At 52.9% G+C, this 23,147-nt stretch overlaps 2 protein-coding genes across 2 annotated transcripts in view; both read left to right on the top strand.

Moving 5' to 3' along the window:
• LOC119971595 (low choriolytic enzyme-like) overlaps window positions 1-14,158 on the top strand; it is a 312,743-nt gene extending 298,585 nt beyond the window's left edge. Inside the window, exon 11 of the mRNA XM_038807374.1 lies at window positions 13,590-14,158. The gene's annotated coding sequence lies outside the window, so the exon portion shown is untranslated. The remainder of the gene's footprint in view (window positions 1-13,589) is intronic.
• The window catches only part of LOC119971596 (embryonic protein UVS.2-like), a 129,373-nt gene continuing 119,955 nt past the window's right edge, over window positions 13,730-23,147 (top strand). The window contains exon 1 of the mRNA XM_038807376.1: window positions 13,730-13,801. Coding sequence (XP_038663304.1) covers window positions 13,739-13,801 — 63 coding nt within the window. The 5' untranslated portion in view covers window positions 13,730-13,738. The remainder of the gene's footprint in view (window positions 13,802-23,147) is intronic.

Genomic DNA, 23,147 nt, shown 5'->3' with positions numbered 1-23,147 from the left:
AGAAGGTGTCGCGAAGTCGCAGGATTATGTAAAATGGGTCCCCAAATGGTCTCCAAAAATGATCCCCAAAGGACGCCTGACGTTTTTCCCATTTCCTCCCTGGGTAAATTCTTGCTACAGTACGGTGTATGACCACATCAGACTGATGTAGAGCCCAGTGCCGTGGACTTTCTTGCCCCTCTGGGTCACTGTTACTTTCACCGCCACCGACGCAGCCTCCAGCAGCGACTCACGTTTCTGCAGCAGCTGATCGGCCAGGTGAGTCAGCACCAACAACTGAAGAGGTTAAAAAAAATAAAATAATCTTTCAATTTCTTTCCAGAAGATACTCCTTCTGCAAAGAGTTAGTTTCCGATAGTGCTTCACGTTCTTTTTTCCAGGCCTGCATATCTTACCTAAAGCCAAATGACTGGTCAGTGGAATATTTCCACAAGTACCTCAGTCAGCAACTTGTAGCTCGAGGACTCCCGAATGTTATATTGCTCTTTGGTAATATACCGTTACTCTTTGCTTTTGTAATCAAGAATGGTCTGATGGTGTGATTTTGAAGAAACCACCAATCTTTAATTTAAAGCAAAACTGATTTATTGAATAACGATTGATTAATATTGAGTTCACACACTCCACAGGACTATAACTCGCAATCAAGTAATCTATATTAAATAATAACTAACTTAAACTACATGTGCTGAACTATGCTGTGATGTATCTCTAGACTCTACTGTCTGGAAACTCCTAGTTGGAAGAGCCCCAAGATCCTTTGAGTTCTCATATTTATAGTGGGGACTAGTGGTGCCCTCTCGTAGTTGTGTTACCCTGAGATGTAATAATTAACCCTTCACTTGTCTTCATGTATACAAATCTTTACATCCCACTTTTTAAACATTTTTTTCTTATGTGTAACAAAAGGAAAAATGTCGAATAATATTATAACGAAACATGATAGGTGTATCTATGTACATGGCAAAATGAGTAATGATCACACAGTTCACTAAATTATTTACAAATTCAGTCTATTAGGTTTTCTTCTTCTCGTTGATCTTCTTAATGCACAAGGAGGTGACAATGAGGTTTTTACAGTTCTTTGTGTGTCATCACAACTTTGAGTGTTGGTTAACGTATCATAAAAGATTGTTTCATTAGGTTGTAAGTCTTGAAAAACTTTTTGTGGGTAGCTTAATTTTTTGAAGTGCTCGATGATTTCTTCGAAGTATGATTCCCGAAGCCATCTGAACTATGTATGAACGTGGTGTTACTTGTCTGATGATTCTGGCAGGCGCAGACCAACCTCCATCAGGTACCTTGATCCCGATGGTATCGTCTGGAAGCAATGCGTCCAGGGTGGTTGTATGCATATCATAGTACGTTCTTTGACATGCATGTTGCTGTTTCATTTTCTGTATTACTGGCAATGATCTGGATTTGGACGTTGTATTGCTGGTAATGTTGTTCTCAAATCTCTGTTCATTAACATTTGTGCAGGTGACGTGCAGTTGAAAGAGGAGTTGCTCTGTGGGATAGTAGCGCAAGATGGATGTCTGACGCAGAATCCAAAGCTATATTTATTACTTGTTTTATTATGTGTACTCCTTTTTTTACTTTCCTGTTCGACTGTGGGTAATGTGGACTCGATGTAATATGTTTAAAGTTGTAAAGTCATGTAAACTCTGCCCAGTCGTTACTGTAAAAACATGGTCCATTGTCTGATATGACAGTGGTAGGTATTCCATGCCTGGTGAAAGTTTCTTTGCTTGCTTTGATGACAGATTTGGATGTCAGATCGGGTAACTACAAAACCTCCAGACAATTCGAGTACTAGTTGATTATCAGAACATAATCACAAGTGGAGTGAAATAGGTCTGTACCAACTTTGGCCCAAGGAGAGGTTTCCAACTCATGTTGCTGTAATTTCTCCTTGCATTGTGCAGGCTGAAAGTTTTGACACGTCTCACATCCAAGTACCATGTCAGTGATGTCCCGATTAATATCTGGACTGTATACTGCTCGTTTCGCCCTTCACTTGTAGTTTTCAATGCCGAGGTGACCTTCATTAATTTGGTTCAGAATCATTGGTCTGAGACATAGGGCGAAATTCTCCGCCCCCCACGACGGGTGGGAGAATAGCGGGAGGGCCTTCCCGACATTTTTGCCGCCCTCCCGCTATTCTCCCACCCCCCCGCCGAAGTCCCGACCCGAATCGCTGCCGCCGTTTTTTTACGGCCGGCAGCGATTCTCAGCTGTTAGATGGGCCGAAGTCCCAGCCCTTTCCGCCGTTTTCACGAACGGCAAACACACCTGGTCTTGCCGTTCGTAAAAACGGCGTCACAAACTCGCTTTTTATAACCATGGCACCGATTGGCACGGCAGTACCACGGCCGTGCCAAGGGTGCCATGGGCCCGCGATCGGTGCCCACCGATCGCGGGCAGCGGGCCCGATGCCCGCGCACTACTTGTCCTTCCGCCGCCCCGCAGTATCCATTCGCGGGGCGGCTGAGGGGCAACCCGGCCCGCGCATGCGCGGGTTTCGCGCAAAAACGCGATGACGTCACCCGCGCATGCGCGGGTTGGAGTCGTCCAAACTGCGCATGCGCGGCTGACGTCATATGACGCGTCAGCCGGCGCTAACTCCGGTAAGCGGGCTTAACGATTTTCGTTAAGCCCGTCTTGCCGGAGCCTACGGCGTCGGGCTGCTAGCCCCGACCGGGGACCAGAATCGGTCCCCCGTCGGGAGGGGGCGCGCTGCCGTAAAACCCGCCCGGGTTTTACGGCAGCTTTACGATTTCTCCCGTTTTGGGAGAATCTCGCCCATAGTGTTATGACTATCTGATCAAGTCGAAGCAGTCGCCCATTCTCAATTGTCAAATCTGCTTGAACATTTTTAAATTGAAGACAATGACCTTTCGGCCACCCATTGTTGATATGGTGTATGACGCATTGCAGCATTGCATCCTTTGTTTCTTCTCGGATGAGGTTGAGCTTTTCATCTGAGGCCAGATGTTTTTCTGCACACCGCTGTACTTGAGATTGAACATGCTGTATGAACTCAAAAGGTTCACTTTCTGAAGAGGGCTTCTGATCGGCGGGCGGTCGCGATCTGGAGGGGGCCTACCTCCTTCCGTGCGGGCCCGCTGTTCGGTCGCCGACATGTTGCTCCGCACTGGCGCGGAGACAGCAACGAAGCGCATGCAGGGCTGGCTTTAGACGCCGGAGCAGTGCACGGTTTTGGCGCCGCCGTCAACACTTGGCCGCGATATCGGAGAATCCCGCACCAGATCTTTTCCTGGTGTATAGATGAGGTTGAAGTTGTAACTTCTGAGCTTCATCAAAATTCTCTGGAGTCGTGGAGTCATGTCGTTGAGATCCTTCTGTATTATATGCACCAAACGTCTGTGATCCATCTCTCCAGTGAAAGTGGGGAGTCCATAGACATAGTCATGGAACTTCAATATGCCGGTTAGTAGTCCAAGACACTCTTTTTCAATCTGAGCATACCGACATTCTGTTGGTGTCATCACTCTGGATGCATATGCGACAGGGACCCAAGGTGAGCTGTCGTCTTTTTGCAACAGTACTGCTTCTATTCCGTCCTGACACGCATCAGTCAAAATTTTCATCTCCCTGTTCGGATCGATAAATGATAAAAGAGGTGCAGTCATTAATCCTCTTTTTGATGATCAGTTGTCCATTCGAAAGAGGTTGACATTTTGATTAGGTTCCTAAGAGCTGTTGTTCTGGTTGATAGATTTGGTATGAATTTGTCTGAGAAGGTTACACCACTTTTCGTCCTCTGAGACTTTCATTCCATGTATGGCTGCAATCTTGTCAGTGTCACATCGCACACCTGGGGCTGGATTCTCCGTAGCCCTTCGTAACACGGGTTGCCTGCGAAAAAAATCGGTGCTACTCACGCCGGCGTCGGGGCCTTCTTTAAGGCCGCTATTCTCCGTTCCCGGAGGGGCTAGCAGCTGACTGACGCTAAACGCGTCATGTTAATGCGCCCCGCAAGTGACGCGTCGGGCGACGTCATCAACGGCGCCCGGCGAACCCGGAAACAAATAGCGCTTTCGCCCACCCCCCGCCAGATGTGCGGACATGGCGTCCCGTAGACCAGCGCCGAGATTTCAGGATCAAGACCTGGAAGCGCTCCTGGACGCTGTAGAGGCCAGGAGGGAGGACCTCTACCCCCGAGATGGGCGCAGGCTCGCCCCGCGCCGACGTAGTCGTCTGTGGAGGGATGTCGCTGAGGTGGTCAGTTCTGCCGGAATCACCCCAAGGACAGGCACTCAGTGCCATAAGAAGATAAACGACCTCGTCAGGGCAGCCAGGGTGAGTCCCCTCCTCGTGACATTGAAACCCGAACCTGACCTCCAGTCTGAACTTGACCTTGAACCTGACCTTCATTCTGAACTTGACCTTGAACCTGACCTCCAGTCTGAACTTGACCTTGAACCTGACCTCCAGTCTGAACTTAACCTTGAACCTGACCTCCAGTCTGAACTTGACCTTGAACCTGACCTTCATACCGAACTTGACCTTGAACCTGACCTCCAGTCTGAACTTGACCTTGAACCTGACCTCCAGTCTGAACTTGACCTTGAACCTGACCTCCAGTCTGAACTTGACCTTGAACCTGACCTTCATTCTGAACTTGACCTTGAACCTGACCTCCAGTCTGAACTTGACCTTGAACCTGACCTTCATTCTGAACTTGACCTTGAACCTGACCTCCAGTCTGAACTTGACCTTGAACCTGACCTTCATTCTGAACTTGATCTTGAACCTGACCTTCAGTCTGAACTTGACCTTGAACCTGACCTTCAGTCTGAACTTGACCTTGAACCTGACCTTCATTCTGAACTTGACCTTGAACCTGACCTCCAGTCTGAACTTGACCTTGAACCTGACCTTCATTCTGAACTTGACCTTGAACCTGACCTCCAGTCTGAACTTGACCTTGAACCTGACCTCCAGTCTGAATTTGACCTTGAACCTGACCTCCAGTCTGACCTGGTCACCATCCCTAATGTGTCATCACCGTTGCCAGGGGATATGGGCTGGTGACTGATATGGACCGACCCAAGGACATTGAGCTGATTATGACTGCTCTGATGACGATTCCTTGGAGTGGGGCCCGTGACGCTGAACCTCTGAACACCGGCTGGAATCTGTCTCCTTCCTTGTCCAGGGAACAGGTTGTCCCAACTCTCCTGCATGGCATTCAGCTGTGTCTGTAGCTCTACAGTTGCGAATGTCGGTGCAACTCTTTAAGGTCCTATTTCCTGGCTCCCCAAGTGTGTGGGGAGAGGAATGCTTAAAGGAAGTACAAACTAATCAAGCTCTCGGGTGCCAGTCAGGACTGAACCAAATTCAATGTTTGCCTGAGTTAGAATAGCTAGATTTCCACTGGGCACCGGTGCTGGCCCCTTTGCACGTCCTTAAAGGCTCCGACACTGGCGCTTCTATCAGGACACTACATCAACACCAATTCATTTCCAGCATCTGCTTTTAGAAACCATGATGAGGTTGACATTGCTATTTATATTCATGAGGGAAGTGGAATCGCTTCTGCCATAATCGTGGCAGACACATCAACTGGTGTGAAGGCACAAGTCTACAAAGGAATTTGGACAGATTAAGTTAGTTAGCCAACAAATGGCAGACGGGATATAAATAAGTAAAATATAACGTTCAGAACTACGGTAGGAGGAATAAATGAGCTGCATATGATTAACATGAAGAAAGAGTGCTGAAAGCTGCAAAACCGTTGGATCTGGGGGTCTCCAAGCATTAAAGAAAAAAAGCTAGCATGCAGTAAACTAGATTATTGGGAAAGCAAATTGAATATTGGTTTCGTGTCTAACACTGTTGTTGCTACATCTGCTACCCACCCTTCAACAGGAGAAGCTTTCGTTCAACAGGAGGTCTCGAGCGAGTGGTGGGGGCAGTGCAGAGGAGAGACCACTCACGGTCCATGAGGAGAGGGCCCTGGAGATGGCAGGAGGACCCGAGGACCGGGCGTTTGGCAACGCAGAGGTCGGTGGCCCGCGAGCAAGTGAGCCACCCACGGCCCTTCCCCCTCTCTCATATCCCCCCCCCCCCCCAATCCCCTCTCCCCATATCCCCCGATCTGAGTGCTTAACCATGCTGTTTTGTGTCTTGAAGGTCCAGACATCGAGGCACCCGTCACCGCGGATGCCCCCCGCCCGCAGGATGCCCCACTGAGACCACAGGAGAGGGAGCGACCCGGCCCCTCTGGCCTGCAACGGCCACAGGATGCCCCTGTGCGGCAGAGGAGACGTGTGGTCATCTGTCATGTACGCTCGCGTGACGGGCGCATCCGGCGACGAGTGCTGAGAAGACGCCGCGATGAGGGGATAAGCCAGAGGCCCCCGACGCACAGACAAATGGACACCCAAGGGCAGGACACTGCCACCCAGGACAGTGGACGGGTCCCACAGATGGGGGAACCCCAGCCGTCATCAGACAGCCAATCGGACAATGCGCACAGTTTACCGGCACAGCTTTCTCCAGCACGCTGCACCATCGCAGACACACTCACCCCGGCTGGGCTTTTTAGTGATGATTCCTTAGGGTCACTCGCTGGTGAGCACCACACTGTCGTCCCAGTGCAGCAGGTGGAGGTAGGAGCGGCAGAGGGGCCGGGTGGTCGGAGGGCATCCTGGCGCAAGCAGACATCTGCCGCCCAGACTGGTCCTGGGTTCCTGGAGTCAACGGACCCACCCATAGACCCCATGCAATCAACAAACCTGGGTCCAAGGAAGAGGGTGAGGGCCGGCTTGCAGCTGATGCACACGCAGGTGGAGGAGTCCAACCGTGTCCAGGTGCAGGAAGTCGTGCCGCTCATACGTGCCACCCATACCGAAACCGCACGGGTGGCGTCCGCGGTCGAGGCAATGGGTGCAACGGTGTCTGACATGGGTCGCAGTATTCAGGCTCTGGAGCTGTCCGTGCAGGCGGCGTCCGTGTCCCAGGACGTGGCTTCCCACTCACTGGAAGCCATGAACCAGACACAGCGGATGATTGCTGAGGCATTAAACGTTGTGGCTCTGTCTCATCAGGCCATGGTGCAGTCTCAGCAGTCCATCGCTGAGGGCATGAGTGTCATTATCAATCACCTCTCCGGCGTCTCCGACACACAAAGAGGGATGGTCAACTCCCTCAGCTCCATGGCTGCAGATCTGAGGACCCTTGTCAGTACCAGCACGGGCCTCCAGGACTGGCAGCGCCAGGTGCCGGGGGAGCGTTGGATGGCTGTTCCAGACGCACCCCCGACCCATGTAGAGGCCCGGGGGCCATCGGGCACCCCGAGGGAGGAGGAGGTGCTGTGCTCTGTACCGGGTCCCCCTGTAGAGGAGGTCCCGGAACACCGCACTACCTCGGACTCCCCCCCTTCCGTCCCAGGTGCATCTGGTGGGCAGCGGGTAAGACAGGCTGGCAGCTCGCCATCCCAGTCACCCGAGCCGCGGCCTGGCCCATCTATGCCGGGCCACCCCAGGAAACGTCCGCTAAACGGATCCAAAGTCACAGGGCTGGAATCGCAGGAGTCCACCTCCAGTCCTGCTGTACTGTCTGGGGAAGCACCTAGACGTAGTAAAAGGGTCCGTAAAAGCAAGATAGTAGACACTTAGTAAGTTGGCACGGGTGAAGGGCACAGTAGATTCAGGGTCTAGGGCACATGTTTGAACTGTTTGTTATTAAAATCACTAACGCACCTACAGAGGCTGCCTTTGTGTTCTGTCCGATGCGTGTCATGTAGGTTGAGTGCCAGTGTTTGTGGAGGGTCTGATGTCGGCCTCAGGTGAGTGTGGCCCCCCCCCCTTCACCTTGCCCGCCCTCTCAATCCCTCTGGGCAGAGGATGTGACCGAGCGCTGCAGTGTGACGGCCGCATGCAGGGATGGTCCGGAAGGCTGGTGGTACTGTGGCCATGGGTCAGACATTGAGCGACGAAATGGAGTCAGGAGCTCATCGCAGTGCGTGACGTCATCATCCTCCATGGACAGCAGTAGACACGCTTCCATCGGCAACCTTGTGATGACTGCCCATTGTGTCGCAGTGGATGTGCAATGGAGGGGTGTTGTACTTTCAGGTGATGTGGGAATGGTTGGTGAGGTGTTGGGACTTGGTGCATGGTTAGTGAGGGGGAGTGAGGGTGTTGGGCGGGTGAGGGGGAGTCAGAGTGTTGGGTGGGTGGGTGGGGGGGGGGTTGAGGGTGATCGGATGTTGCAAAGGCGTGTGGAACGTCGCCATGCTTGCAGAATCGCTACCACCCTAGTCTGTGAACCGGCCGGCTATCAGCCTGTCCCGTGCTCGCTGGCCTAGACGGTGAGGTCGGGCGGCCACCCGCCAATGATCTGCCCGTCTGCCCTGACCATTGCCCCCATCTCCCTCGTCTGGGGAAGTCTGAGGCTCTTCCTCCCGCTCCTCCACTCCCCCCTCCTCTGTGTGCGGCACATCACCCCTCTGCTGGGCAATGTTGTGCAGGACACAACACACCACAATGATGCGGCCGATCCTATCTGGCGGGTACTGGAGGGCCCCCCCAGAGATGTCCAAGCACCGGAATCGCGACTTGAGGATCCCGAAGCACCTCTCAATTAGACCCCTGGTCGCTGCATGGGCATCGTTGTATCTATTGTCTGCGTTAGTCTGTGGCCTCCGTACAGGCGTCATCAGCCACGTCCGCAACGGGTAACCCCTATCTCCCAGCAACCAGCCCCTCATCCGGCGGTGGCGTCCCTCGAACATTCCAGGGATGTTCGACCGCGACAACACGTATGAGTCATGAACACTTCCCGGGAACCGTGCGCAAACGTGCATGATTATCATGCGGTGGTCGCAGACCACTTGGGTGTTCACAGAATATGTCCCTTTCCTGTTTGTGAAGACGGCCCTGTCGTCTGCAGGTGGCCGCACGGCTACGTGCATCCCATCGATCAACCCTTGGACCATGGGAAAACCAGCCATGACAGAGAACCCCACGGCCCGGGCATCCTGGTTCGCCTGGTCCATGGGGAAGCGGATGTAGCGGTCCGCGATGGCATAAAGGGCGTCTGTCACTGCCCGGATGCACCGGTGCACCGATGCCTGTGAGATGCCAGACAGGTCCCCAGTCGGCGCCTGGAATGAGCCCGTGGCGTAAAAGTTGAGGGCCACTGTAACCTTGAGTGACACGGGGAGAGGATGTCCTCCCCCAGTGCCACGCGGTGCCAGGTGAGCCATCAGGTTGCATATGTGTGCCACGGTTTCAGGGCTCATCCGGAGTCTCCTGCATGCCCGGTCTGTGAGTTCCAGGAACGATGAACGGGATCTGTACACACGGGGCCTCCTCAGACGTCTCCATCTATGTGCCACCACAACGTTCTCCTCCCCCTCCTCGTTCTCCTCCTCCTCCTCCTCCTCCTCCTCCTCGTTCTCCTCCTCCTCCTCCTCGTTCTCCTCCTCCTCCTCCTCGTTCTCCTCCTCCTCCTCCCCCTCCTCGTTCTCCTCCTCCTCCTCGTTCTCCTCCTCCTCCTCCTCCAGGGCGACTTGTACAATCGCGGATGCAACTACGGCGGCCAACATCACAGGCTGATTGAAAAACATGGCCTGCAGGGGGTGGGGGGTTGTGGCAGGGAAGACAACCATGTCATCACTGCCCTCATCACCCACCCCAACCACAACAACCCCCCCCCATCCATTCCCCCCCCTCATCCATCCCCCCCCATCCATCCCCCCCCATCCATCCCCCCCCCATCCATCCCCCCCCCCATCCATCCCCCCCCCCCCCCCAATCTACCAGCACTAAAGTAATTGATTGATCTATCTCTCTTAACAAACACCTCCCCCCCCCAATCGACCGGCACTCGAGGTAATTGATTGATCTCTCTCTCTTAACAAACACCTCCCCCCCCCAATCGACTGGCACTCGAGGTAAGTGATTGATCTCTCTATTCCCAACACCCCCACCTCCCCACCCCTCTCTCCCCTACCTCCTCCCCATCCCCTATCCCCCCACCGCTCCCACCACCGCTCCCCCCACCGCGCACTCCAATGCCTCCAATCCCTCCCCCCCCCCACCGCTCCCCCCACCGCGCTCCAATGCCTCCAATGCCGCCCCCCCACCGCGCTCCAATACCGCTCCCCCACCGCGCTCCAATGCCGCCCCCCCCACCGATCCCACCACCGCTCCCACCACCGCTCCCCCCACCGCTCCCCCCACCGCGCGCTCCAATGCCTCCAATGCCTCCAATGCCGCCCCCCCCACCGCTCCCCCCACCGCTCCCACCACCGCTCCCCCCACCGCGCGCTCCAGTGCCTCCCCCCCACCGCTCCCCCCACCGCGCTCCAATGCCTCCAATGCCGCCCCCCCACCGCGCTCCAATACCGCTCCCCCCACCGCGCTCCAATGCCGCCCCCCCCACCGCTCCCCCCCACCGCGCTCCAATGCCGCTACCCACCCCACGCGCATTCACCCCCGACACTGAACGGCGTCAACCATCATCACTGATTTAAGGTCAGTGCAAAAAAAATGAAATCCCGCCGGCGCCAGCTGTTTTCACAGGCTGCCGGCGGGATTTGCACAACGCCGGTTTTTTACCGGCGGGAGAATTCGAAAACCTGCGGGAGCGGAAATAACGCCGCTTCCCGCCAATTCTCCGACCCTGCGTGGGGTCGGAGAATTTCGCCCCATGTTCAAAAATATGGGGCGCGATTCTCCGATGTCACGCCGGTTGGGAGAATAACGGGTCGCGCCAGTTTTTCACGCGCCGCCGGTCTGAAGCGCTCCCGCTATTCTCCGAAACGGCCAAATCTGTTCCGTCGTGATCTGCGCGCAAAAACCCGGAGAATCGCCCGATGCACCCAAAATGGCGATTCTCCGGAACCCCCGCTATTCCGACGGCGTGACCCCAGTTCACGCTGTCGCCATCCACACCTGATTTTTAAAGCCAGTCGTGCTGGCTGACGTGCAGTGAGGAGGTGAGCGGACCGTCCCGGAGTGGGGGGGGAGGTCGTCCACCCCCGGATGCAACATCTCAGCCGCCCTGCCATGGCAGGACGGTGACGAGGACACGGCCGCTGGTTGCCCTGTTGCCGATGGGCACAGCCCACTGACGCACCGGTGAGGAGGACGTTCTTAACTGACCGTTGGACACAGAAAGTGACCAGGGGTTAGGCTGGCCGCATGTCAGCAGCGCGACCAGGCCACCAGGAAACACAGGTATCCCGTGGCAGGCGGCTGCCGAGATGTCGAATAACCTCCGTCTAACATGTCGTTTCTCTGACCCCCAACACCTTTCTGTAGGTGACCATAATGTATTCTAACAGAACGGCGATGTTCAGCGCAGTGGTTGGGGCCGCTGCACTGCAGTTGGACATCCAGCAGCGTCCACAGCGACATCCCACAGTGGATGCAGGGGCAGCTGCAGCAGCGGAGGGAATTGCCGCGGAGTGGCCCGTCGTCGCCGAACAGGCCGCAGGTGCTCATGGCCAGTATGTCCAGGGGAATGCCGAGGGGAACATTGACCCCCAAACGCTGAGGATGGCACAGGATGCGGGCACTGATGTCGAGCAGCATGGGGGGGGGGGGGGGGGGGAGGAGGAGGAGACACTGATGTTGGAGCCAGGGCGCCAGAGGCGACAATCGAGGCCTAGGGTGTACCTTGCCCGGATCTCTTTCGAGACACTGCCGGACATCACCTGCAGGAGGAGACTCCGGTTCAGCAGAGAGATGGTCACACATATCTGCCACCCTGTGTCGCATCTCGCCCCACGTGGAATAGGAGGAGGACACGCGATACCGGTTGCAGTCAAGGTGACGGTGGCATGTAACTTTTATGCTACCGGCTCCTTCCAGTCTCCGAGTGGGGACCTATCCGGGATATTGCAGGCATCGGTCCACAAGTGCATCCGGGATGTAACCAACGCCCTGTTTGCCATCGCCGACCGCTACATCACCTTTCCCGAGGACCGAGCAAATCAAGAAGCACGAGCCCATGCATTTGCCAACGTGACCGGGATACCGATGGTGTTCGCGTCCCCATGCACCCGGCTGCAGGCAACAGGGAAGTGTTCACAAACAGGAGGGGGACATACTCCATGAACATCCAGGTGGTATGCGACCCCCACATGAAGATCATGCACGCGTGCACAAGGTTCCCTGGGAGTGTGCAGATCCGTACATTCTTGCACAGTCATTCATCCCTGCTATGTTTGAGGGATGGCACCCCTGGCTGAGGGGCTGGTTGCTGGGCGACAGGGGTTATCCACTGAGGCCTTGGCTGATGACGCCCATACGGAGGCCTCGGACCAACGTGGACACCCTTTGCAATGAGGCCCATTCAGCAACCAGGGGTGTGGTGGAGCGCTGCTTTGGTCTTCTGAAAATGAGATTCAGGTGCCTGGACCGTTCCGGTGGGGCCCTGCAGTACCAGCCCGTCAGGGTCGCTCGCATTGTTGTGGTATGCTGTGCGCTGCACAACATTGCAATGCAGAGGGGAGATGCCCTGATGGAGGAGTCGGAGGGAGAAGCCACTGGCAGTGGCGCCAACACGGAGGAGGAGGTGGAGGAGGTTGGTGGTACGTCAGGCGCAGCACACAGACACGACCCTCGTGCTGGTAATGTCCATGAGGCTGCACGACGGCACCGGCGAGGACAGCGGGCACGCAACGCTTTGGTGGCTGCAAGATTCACACGTCGCGTGCAACGGCATTGCTGAACACTACCACCTGCATCGCCAGTCATGCAGACGGACAGCACACAACTCCCACCACCACACCCCCCCCCACCCCCCTCCCCGCACCCCCGCTCCGTGTACACTGCTGCACTTCGAGATCACCCTTACCACTGCGGCGAAACGGTATGGCACGACATTGATGGCTGTGTCAGCGGGTGTGATCAGTGCCATGTTGAATGATGACAGCCGGCTCTGCGATGAGCTGTGAGCTCAGAATCGTTAGACAAATTCTGACTAATGGCAATAGCTGAACCATCCATCTCGGTGGTCGCTGAGTTCGTCAGGGACACTCCCGCATCGGCGTTTCGGATGATGTGGTGCCACCCTGCTCTGCCCGCTGCCCACCCGATGCACCAGGGGAGTCACAAAATCCTTGTTGGAAACTATCAAAAAGCCATGATCCAATTGATGAGATTGAATTGCCATTGTAGCTTTTAATCTACAGGCTGCTGGAAATATCTTAGGGGTTTGCTTAAGAATTGTGAGATCACGCTTTGTAAGCAAATTAGCTAAAGCGCCTGTATCCAACTTGAATTTAATTGGACAGTCGTTTACTTTCAATACTGTGTCCCATTCTGTGTCCGAATTAATGGAGTTTATTAATTTGGAAGGTGATGTTACTTCCCTGGAGTTATCAAATTTTTCTATGATTCCTACAAAGAAAGTGGTTTCCAGAGAGTAACCACCTGTAACAGTCGAAAAATTATGTTCGAGATCGTCTTCCTTGGATTCAACACATCATACATTAACCTGTCTTGAATTGGGTTTGGCAGATTTAAATGCAAGTGAGGATCTGCACTGAGCAGCAAAATGGTTTAATTTGCTACATTGTGAGCATTGTTTTCCTCTTGCAGGGCATTTTTTTTGAAAGTGAGTGGTTCCACACCTTGAACACGTCATGATGTTGACATCATTACGCACGACACTTTGTGCATGCACAGATCGGCTTTCGACGTCTTGCATCTTTTGATGAAGTGCGCATGTGCAGGGTTAAAATGCGTGCATGCAAGATGGCTGCCATCCGAAACGTGGATCTTCTTCATCTGCCTTAACACACTACCTCGTGGTGAATATTCACGCCTTTTTCACAGAGATACTCCTCTTACTATTGATTTTTTGATTGTTGATAAACACACATTTCAATCGCAATTTCTAGAGTTAGATCCTTTTGCCGAAGTAATCTTTCTCGAAGCTGTTCATCATTAATACCAAACACGATTTGGTCCCTAATCATAGAATCATTCATGGCGGAGAAGTTACAGGATTGTGCTAGTAGTCTCAGATCAGTAACAAAGCTGTTAAACAATTCATTTATGTTTTGCAATCTTTTAAAATATGAAACGCTCAAACATTTCATTAGTTTAGATTTTACAATGGCTCTCAAATGTTGCAAGAATTCCATTAAACTTTGTTTTATCTTGAACCGTCGTGTACTGGAAATAATTATAGATCTCACTTGCATGTGGACCAGCCATAGTTAGTCGCAAAGCAATTTTACGAGCATTGGTAGCATTATTCAAATCGGAAGCTACTAAATACATTTGGAATTGCTGCTTGAACAAACAGCAGTTTTCATTCAGGTTACCGGTGATTCTTAAATGTCGAGCTTGAGCTTTATTCATCGATCCTGGATTCTGTAGTCTGAGGATGATGCTTTGCAAGTCGAATAGCTTCTCAGTTTTTTCTTTTCTCTTATCTTACTAGATTACGCTAGCTAGTTTCTGTAACCATTGACCTGGTACCATGCTATATTACTCTTTGGTCATATACTGTTACTCTTAGCTTTGTAATCCAGAATGGTCTGATGGTGTGATTCTGAAGAAACCACCAATCTTTAACTTAAAGCAAAACTGATTTATTGAATAACGATTGATTAATATTAAGTTTGCACACTCCACAGAACTATAAATAGTAATCAAATAATCTACATTGAAGTAATAACCAACTTAAACTGCAAGTGCTGAACGATGCTGTGATCTATCTCTCTCACAATCTACTGTCAAGAAATCTCTGATTGGAAGAGCCCCAAGATCCTTGGAGTTCTAATACTGGGAACTAGTGGTGCCCTCCAATGGTTGTGTTACCCTGAGATGTACTTATCTACGTATATACATATCATTACACCGTATACAAAATTTAGCAGATAATTCCTGTGTCTCCTTTGGGGATCTCCCGTCTTTCAACTGATCCATTGTTACAAAGCTGATTTATGTTTGCCCCATTCTGAACTCAGCGCTGGGGCGACGGGTGTGGGTTTTGGAACTCCATCTATCCTAATGAGGAGCAAAATGCATCTGGTCAAGTACAGTTCATAGAAAGCACGGAGTCAATGATCACACAAAGAGAGCAACCTCAGGGTTAACGTTCTGAATCGGATGCATGTTTAATGTCTGTCACTGTTACAATTACCAATGGACCTTGAATTTCTGTTCCTACTGATGTTGTCAGTATTGGTTGAATTTCTGTTACTCTGAACCTTGTTAATCAGATCTAAGTTTAAAGCTGTGTTGTGTGTGCAGAAGGGGTTTCATATATGTTTAAAATGGGGAGCCGCTCTCCGATTACTTTCTGAGATCAGTCGCTCTTTCAGTGAGACTGACTTTTTAATCAATGGTGAGCCTCCTTCCTTCCCCATCAGCTGAAAATTCAGGCATGGGATTCTCCGTTGGCTGACGATGGAATCAGAAAACAGGATTGAGCAGAGAATCGGTTCCAAAGCCAAAATAGCGGCAGGCGCCGATTTGACACTAAATTACAATTCTCGACAGCGGCACCAATGCGGTCTGGAACGCACATTACACACGGTTTGCATATCATTAGCGGGCCTGACCCAGTATTCCCTGGGGCCACCGCGATTCTCCGCCTTCGATGGGCTGAGTTCCTGACGGCATGGTTCACTTGTGCTTTTGAAAATCATGAAACCGGCGTCGTAACTGATGGGCGAGATCATAGATCATAGAATTTATAGTGCAGAAGGAGGCCATTTGGCCCATTGCGTCTGCACCGGCTCTTGGAAAGAGAATCCCACTTGAACCCTCACCTCCACCCGATCCCCGTAAACTAAATGAAGTGGTCTCACAACTGACAAGGCCAAATCCTTATCAGCAACAACCTTCTGCTGCTCACAGCCAAAGGGAGTTAAAGTGACCTTCAGCATGGAACCAAGAACAGGGTTCTGCCCTGGAAGTATTTGGTAAGACAGGCAGACAGCAATTGCTGTTGCCCTTGTTATGGGTTTGCACAATATTTAAAGATGGTGTGATTTATGATGCAATTAGGCAAGAATTAGGGAGCATAAGGTGGGAACAGAAACTGTCAGGGAAAGGCACAAATGAAAAGTGGAGCTTGTTCAAGGAACAAATACTGGGTGTCCTTGATAGGTATGTCCCTGTCAGGCAGGAAGGAAATGGCCGTGTGAGGGAACCATGGTTCACAAAAGAGGTTGAATGTCTTGTCAAGAGGAAAAAGGAAGAGTATGTAAGGATGAGAAAAGAAGGTTCAGCTGGGTCCCTTGAGAGTTACAAGGGAGCAAGGAATGAGCTAAAAAAAAAAGGGCTGAGGAGAACTAGGAGGGGCATGAGAAGTCCTTGGCGGGTCGCATCAAGGAAAACCCCAAGGCTTTTTATTCTTATGTGAGAAATAAAAGAATGACCAGGGTGAGGATAGGGCACGGTCAAGGACAGTAGTGGGAACTTGTGCATGGAGTCAGAAGAAATAGGAGAGGCATTGAATGAATACTTTTCTTCAGTGTTCACCAAAGAGAGGGGCCATGTTTTTGAGGATGAGAATGTGATACAGGCGGGTAGGCTGGAGGAGGTAGATGTTCTGAGGAAGGATATATTAGCAATTTTGAAAAACCTGAGGGTCGACAAGTCCCGTGGGCTAGATGGGATATATCCAAGGATTCTTTGGGAGGCAAGGGATGAAATTGCAGAGCCTTTAGTCTTTGGGTCCTCACTGTCCACGAGGATAGTGCCAGAGGACTGGAGAGTGGCGAATGTTGTTCTTCTGTTCAAGAAAGGGAATAGGAATGACCCTGGTGATTATAGGCCAGTTAATCTTACTTCAGTGGTCGGTAAGTTAATGGAAAAGGTCCTGAAGGATAGGATTTATGACCATTTGGAAAGATGCAGCTTAATCCGGGGTAGTCAACACGGATACGTAAAGGGTAAGTCTTGCCTCACAAATTTGATTGAATTCTTTGAGGAGGTAAAAAAAAGTGCGTCGATGAAGGTAGAGCAGTTGATGTCGTATACATGGATTTTAGTAATGCGTTTGATAAGGTTCCCCATGGTCGGCTCATGAAAAAAGTAAGGAGGTGTGGGATAGAGGGAAATTTGGCCAATTGGATAAGTAACTGGCTATCACATAGAAGACAGAGGGTGGTGGTGGATGGAAAATTTTCAGACTGGAGACCAGTTACCAGTGGTGTACCACAGGGATCAGTGCTGGGTCCTCTGCTATTTGTGATTTTTATCAATGACTTGGAGGAGGGGGCTGAAGGGTGGGTCAGTAAATTTGCTGATGACACCAAGATTGGTGGAGTAGTGGATGAGGTGGAGGGCTGCTGTTGGCTGCAAAGAGACATTGATAGGATGCAGAGCTGGGCCGAAAAATGGCAGATGGAGTTTAACCCTGATAACTGTGAGGTGATTCATTTTGGTAGAAAAGATTTGAATGCGGATTGCAGGGTCAACGGCAGGGTTCTGAGTAATGTGGAGGAACAGAGAGAACTTGGGGTTCATGTCCACAGATCTCTGAAGGTTGCCACTCAAGAGGATAGAGCCGTGAAGAAGGCTTATAATGTGTTAGAGTTTATTAACAGGGGCTTTGAGTTTACGTGGAGTTATGCTGCAACTATACATGACCCTGGTGAGACCACAATAGGAGTATTGTGTGCAGTTCTGGTCACCTCATTATAGGAAAGATGTGGAAGCATTGGAAAGGGTGCAAAGGAGATTTACCAGGATGCTGCCTGGTTTGCAGGATAGGTCTTATGAGGAAAGGTTGAGGGAGCTAGGGTTTTTCTCTTTGGAGCGGAGGAGGATGAGAGGCGACTTAATCAAGGTTTGGAAGATGATGAGGGGGATAGATAGAGTGGACGTTCAGAGACTATTTCCTCAGGTGGATGTAGCTGTTACAAGGGGGCATAACTATAAAATTCACGGTGGGAGATATAGGAGGGATGTCCGAGGTAGGTTCTTTACTCAGAGAGTGGTTAGGGTGGACTGCCTGCTGTGATAGTGGAATCGGACACTTTAGGAACGTTTAAGTGGTTACTGGATAGGCACATGGAGCACACCAGAATGACAGGGAGTGGGATAGTTTGATCTTGGTTTCGGACAATGCTCGGCACAACATGGAGGGCCGAAGGGCCTGTTCTGTGCTGTGCTGTTTTATGTTCTATGGTGTGTAGGCCTCACAGATCCAGTGCCCTTGAACTGCATGCCAGAAAATGGATATGACTACTCACCTAATCAGCAGCCACTGAACCGGATTCATTTTTTTTAAAAAAGGAGTGCTAAACAACCATAGAACCGTAAGATTCCTATAGTGTAGAAGGAGGCCATTCGGCCCATCGAATCTGCACCAACCCTCTGAAAGAGCTCCCTACCCAGGCCCACTCCCCCATCCTATCCAATGTCTAACTTATGCCCACAGTAGAACTTTCCACCTGAGTGATCCCTACATGCGAGCTGTTCAGTCCATCGCACAGAGCCGTTGAAACCCTGGGGACGGTCGGGGTATGGGGGGGGGGGAGGGGGGTAGTAACACGGTCCACCCACTGGGCCTTCACTCGTCTCCCATACCCCACTGGCCAGCACTGACCGCCCCACCACCACACCCATCAGACAGGACACCGAGGCAGGTTTCAACAGGTGTTTAATGTGAAGAGGTATACACAGTGTGTGCTCTAGCCCCTTAAACTAAACTGTGCCCTTTAACTGTGCGAACTTACACAGTGGTTAGCATTGCTGCCTACGGCGCTGAGGACCTGGGTTCGAATCCCAGCCCTGGGTCACTGTCTGTGAGGAGTTTGCACATTCTCCCCGTGTCTGCGTGGGTTTCGCCCCCACAACCCAAAGATGTGCAGGTTAGGTGGATTGGCCACGTTAAATTGCCCCTTAATTGGAAAAAATAATTGGGTACTCTAAATTTAAAAAAAAAACTGTGCGAACTTAGCTGACGTCTAACTTTCTCGCCTTACAGTCCCTAACGCTGCGCCAAGGTAGTTCCCCAGACGGTACAGCAGGAGCGGAGGCAGACTGCCGTGACTCCTGCCCTGCGACGAGGGTCCCCGTTGACGCCTGTCTCCTGCGCGGCCAGGACTGGATGGGCCTGGCTGCTGCTGGGGTGACCCAGGTGGCGTGATGCCGCCCTGCTCTGCCCGCTGTCCACCAGATGCACCAGGGACAGGAGGGGGGGATTCCGAGATGCTGCGCAAGTCCAGCACCTCCCCTGCGAGTGTCACCGGCACGTGCCCCAGCACCTCCTCCTCCCTCGAGGTGACCGAGCTACTCCATGGGATGGGGTTGTGAGCGGAGCCATCCCCTGAGGCCCAGACAACACCTGGCGCTGCCATTCCTGGAGGCCTGCTGTGGTTTCGACAAGGCTCTGCATGTTCGCGGCCATGGAGCGCAGTGAATGGCCCATCTCCGTGTGGGACTGCGCTACATCACTGTGCGACTGTGCCACCACCCTGAGGGTCTGTGCCAGATCAGCCAGTGAGTGGGCCATATCCCTCAAGGGTGGGCCACATCCCTCTGGGCTAGGCTATGTCCCTCTGAGACTGGGTCACCTCCGTCTGTGCCGGCGCCACGCCGGCTTGCACCTGGGCAATGCCGCCGATGCTCTAAGCAATGACCTGCTGTGGCTGGGCCACGCTGAGGAGGGCCGCTGCAATTTCCAAGTGACTCTGGCACATGGTGCCTATGAGAGTGCAGACCTGTCTGGGCCTCGGCCCCCGCCTGCACAGAATGCCCCAGGCCTTGCACACTCATGACCCATATTAGACACCGTCGCCCCCATTACCTCCACCGTGGATGCCACCTGTGCTGTTTCGGCCTGTGGCACGCATGACCAGCACCACCCCCAGCTCCTGCACGCGGATGGACTCCTCCACCTGCGCCTGCAGGTGCTGGATGCCTGCCGTCATCCCCTCCCGTAGATCCTGGGTCCCTGCCTGCATCTGCACTATGGGTGGGACTGGATTTTTCAGGAGTCCGGGACCCGTGTGAGCAGCAGCTAGTTCCTGGGACCAGACTGCCCTTTGGCCATCCAGCCCCTTGGCTGCTCCCAGCTCTACCTGCTGTATCGGATTGACTGTGTGTTGCGCACCAGATTGTGTCCCAGGCGCCTCTTCGCTAGTTTGCCCAACCGAGGTGATAGCCTCTGCCATGGTGGAGCGTGTTGGAGGTAGCTGTGCCGGAAAGTCAGTGTCCTCCTCTGACCCAAACCCCAGGGTCTCCTGAGTCTTGGGCAGAGGGCTGGTGTTCTGGCTACTCTCCCCATCGTTGCTCTGCCATCCTGGGGGCCACCGGCTCTGGCACTGACTGGGTGCGGGGTGCCCCGGATGGACCGGGCCCATCTCCGGCATGTCCTGTAAGACACAAGACGACATGTACGGTTAGGCAGCCGGACGGGGGTGAGTCATGAGGATGAGGGGAGTGAGGCGTGAGTGGGTGGGGGGCACACGTGTCATGAGGATCCATAACTAGGCAGGAGATCTCGCTTCCTCGCCCACCGCCGATCTCCGCCTCGGCGACCTCCCACTCCTCTGGACCGCCGACCACATCCAATGCCCTCTGTTCAGGCACGGTGAGGAACCGCAGGTCTGGTGGTCCCCCTTCGTTCTTCTCCCACTCCCGGCAGTTGTGCGCAGCCTTGTCCTGGGGGGAGGGGGGCGGAAACACAAACAATAACACTGTTAGACAGTCCGGCGCATGCAGCCTAGAGGTTGGGTAGATGATGGCATCAGTGGCCAGGGCACCCGACCATTGCAGCTGGCATGGATACAGGCATAGAATCGTAGAATTTACAGTGCAGAAGGAGGCCATTCGGCCCATCGAGTATACACTGGCTCTTGGAAGGAGCACTCTACTTAAGCCCACACCTCCACCCTATCCCCATAATCCAGTAACCCCAGCTAACATTTTTGGACACTAAGGGCAGTTTAGCATGTGGGGCATGGTTGGGAGTCTGGCCTTCCCCCAGGGGTGGGGGCCCACCGCCCAGGTGACGTGTGTGGGGGGATGGTGCCGGGGCACAGCGCTGCCTACTTACCCTGGCCGCCCTGAGGAGGTTGTACAGTTTCTTTTTGTATTGGATGGCAGTCCGGGCGACTTCGCCCACAGCGCTGACAGCGTCTGCCACCTGCTCCCAGGAACGGCGAACGGCGGTGCCTGATGACCTTCCTCCCGGGCCAGGGTACAGGATCAGCCGCTGCTCTTCCATAGCATCCAGGAGGGTCTCCAGCGCTACATCCTGGAACCGCGGCGCTGCTCTCCTTCCAGCCATGTTGCCTGCGACGGTGTGTGTGCTGGGGGGGAAGAACCACTTAGGTGCGGCTGCAGCTGCGCGGCAATCATGGAACCAGCGAATCCAGCGCCGTTTCGTGTGCAAATAGTGGCCTTCCATGTTACAAATGTGCTAGCCCCTTTTTAGTTGGTGAATCGGTGCACCTGTCACGCTGTTTTTGCCGTCGTAAAAGTCCACACTTTTCATGACACCGTCAGCACAACGGAAAATCCAGCCCCTCGACTTTGGCCTGTCCCGCTATTTAACAGGCGTGCCCAGATCCTTGCAGGCAGCAATGCGATGGCTAAATTGCGCTCTTAGTCTTCCAGTGCAAAGAGCAGCCCGCTTCTGAGGTCGTGATTCAGTGGCCATGTTTCGCTCGAGCATGAGCTCGAGGAGACCGCTGAATAGTGAGAGAGGCCAGAAGCGGGAACGAGGCCAGACGCCAAACCGTATGCATTGCAACCGGCCCACTGCTGTCGCCAAAATCGAATCCCACCATAGCGTTGTGAGAAACCAATAATTACCACTTAAGCCCGAATTCCATTCAATTAACGGGAGCCACCCTATATCCAAGGGCCTTCCGTGGTCAAGCTGGAGCAGATGAGTACTCCTTTTGAAAAACATGAACCTGGTGGAAGGGCTGCTGCAGGGACCCTCGGAGGTGAGTGCCGCCTTCGCTCACAAGCAATTTTGGGGCATGTGTTTTGCTGCCCCTGTGCTCAGAGGGGGATGGGGGGGACAACCAGGGAGATGCAGTGGGCCACCATGGGGATAGCGGGTCTGGGGTGGGGTGGAGAACAGGGCTGGTGAGGGTGGGAAACCATGCACAGATCCTCCATACCAGTCCTGGATTGTGAATTCCAGTTCTGGAGGCACCCCTCGTCGCTTCTTGTCTGCCCGCACCCATAACTCCCACTGACTGCGGAGGCCTTTGGCCATGTGGCTTAAGGCTTTTGTTAATAGGGAATTGGCAATCCTATTTAAGTGAGCATGTCACGGGCAGCACGTTGGCACAATGTTTAGCATTGCTGCCTCATGGCGTCAAGGTCCCAGGTTCGATCCCGTTTCTGGGTCACTGTTCATGTGGAATTTGCACATTGTCATAATATACATCCATGTATGTGATGGAGTGCAGACAGGCAGTGATTGACACACAGGATGACCAGTGAGCACACAGAACACAGCAGCCAATCACCAGACAGGACACAACCATTATAAAGCCAGAGGGCACCAGTTTTCCCGCTCTCTTGGGATCCAGTCTCTGAGACAGTCGGAGCTCGTGAGCAGCAGCTAGTACAAACACCATGTGGCAGTCAGTTCGTCTGGTCAGGCTAGCCTCAGGTCTCCAGTCAAATCAGCATAGTGTCAACCCACAGTTAAGCATGTAATATAGTTTAGATGTTAAATAAAATTGTGTTGCATCTCATCAAGTGTTGGAAGCATGTCTCTCTACACTGCATCAAACGCAGTCCACATAGACCCAGCTTACCCAACACATCATGGTAGCAGGTATGGATGTTGAGAATTGACGGACTCACCTTGAGATAATCTGCCTTGACCTGCGATCAGCCATCCGGTAGCATGGACAGCGTCCGCCCTCGACCGCAGCTCCGCATCGCCGGCAACCTCGGTGCAAACTGGAAGATTTTCAAACAGAAGTTCCATCTCTATCTTGAAGGCACCGACCTCGAGGCCGCATCAGATGCCAGGAAGATCACACTATTCCTTTCTACAGCCGGTGACCACGCTATCCACATCTACAACTCCCTTACATTCGCTGAAGGCAAAGACAAGACGAAGTTTAAAACAGTCCTGCTGAAGTTGAGGTGAATGAGAGCTTTGAATGGTACGTTTTACAGCAGAGGCTTCAGGGTAAGGATGAATCTTTTCAG

The sequence above is a fragment of the Scyliorhinus canicula genome, chromosome 9 (assembly GCF_902713615.1).
Source record: "Scyliorhinus canicula chromosome 9, sScyCan1.1, whole genome shotgun sequence".
Lineage (NCBI taxonomy): Eukaryota > Metazoa > Chordata > Chondrichthyes > Carcharhiniformes > Scyliorhinidae > Scyliorhinus > Scyliorhinus canicula.
This window is presented reverse-complemented; position numbering and strand designations above follow the sequence as displayed.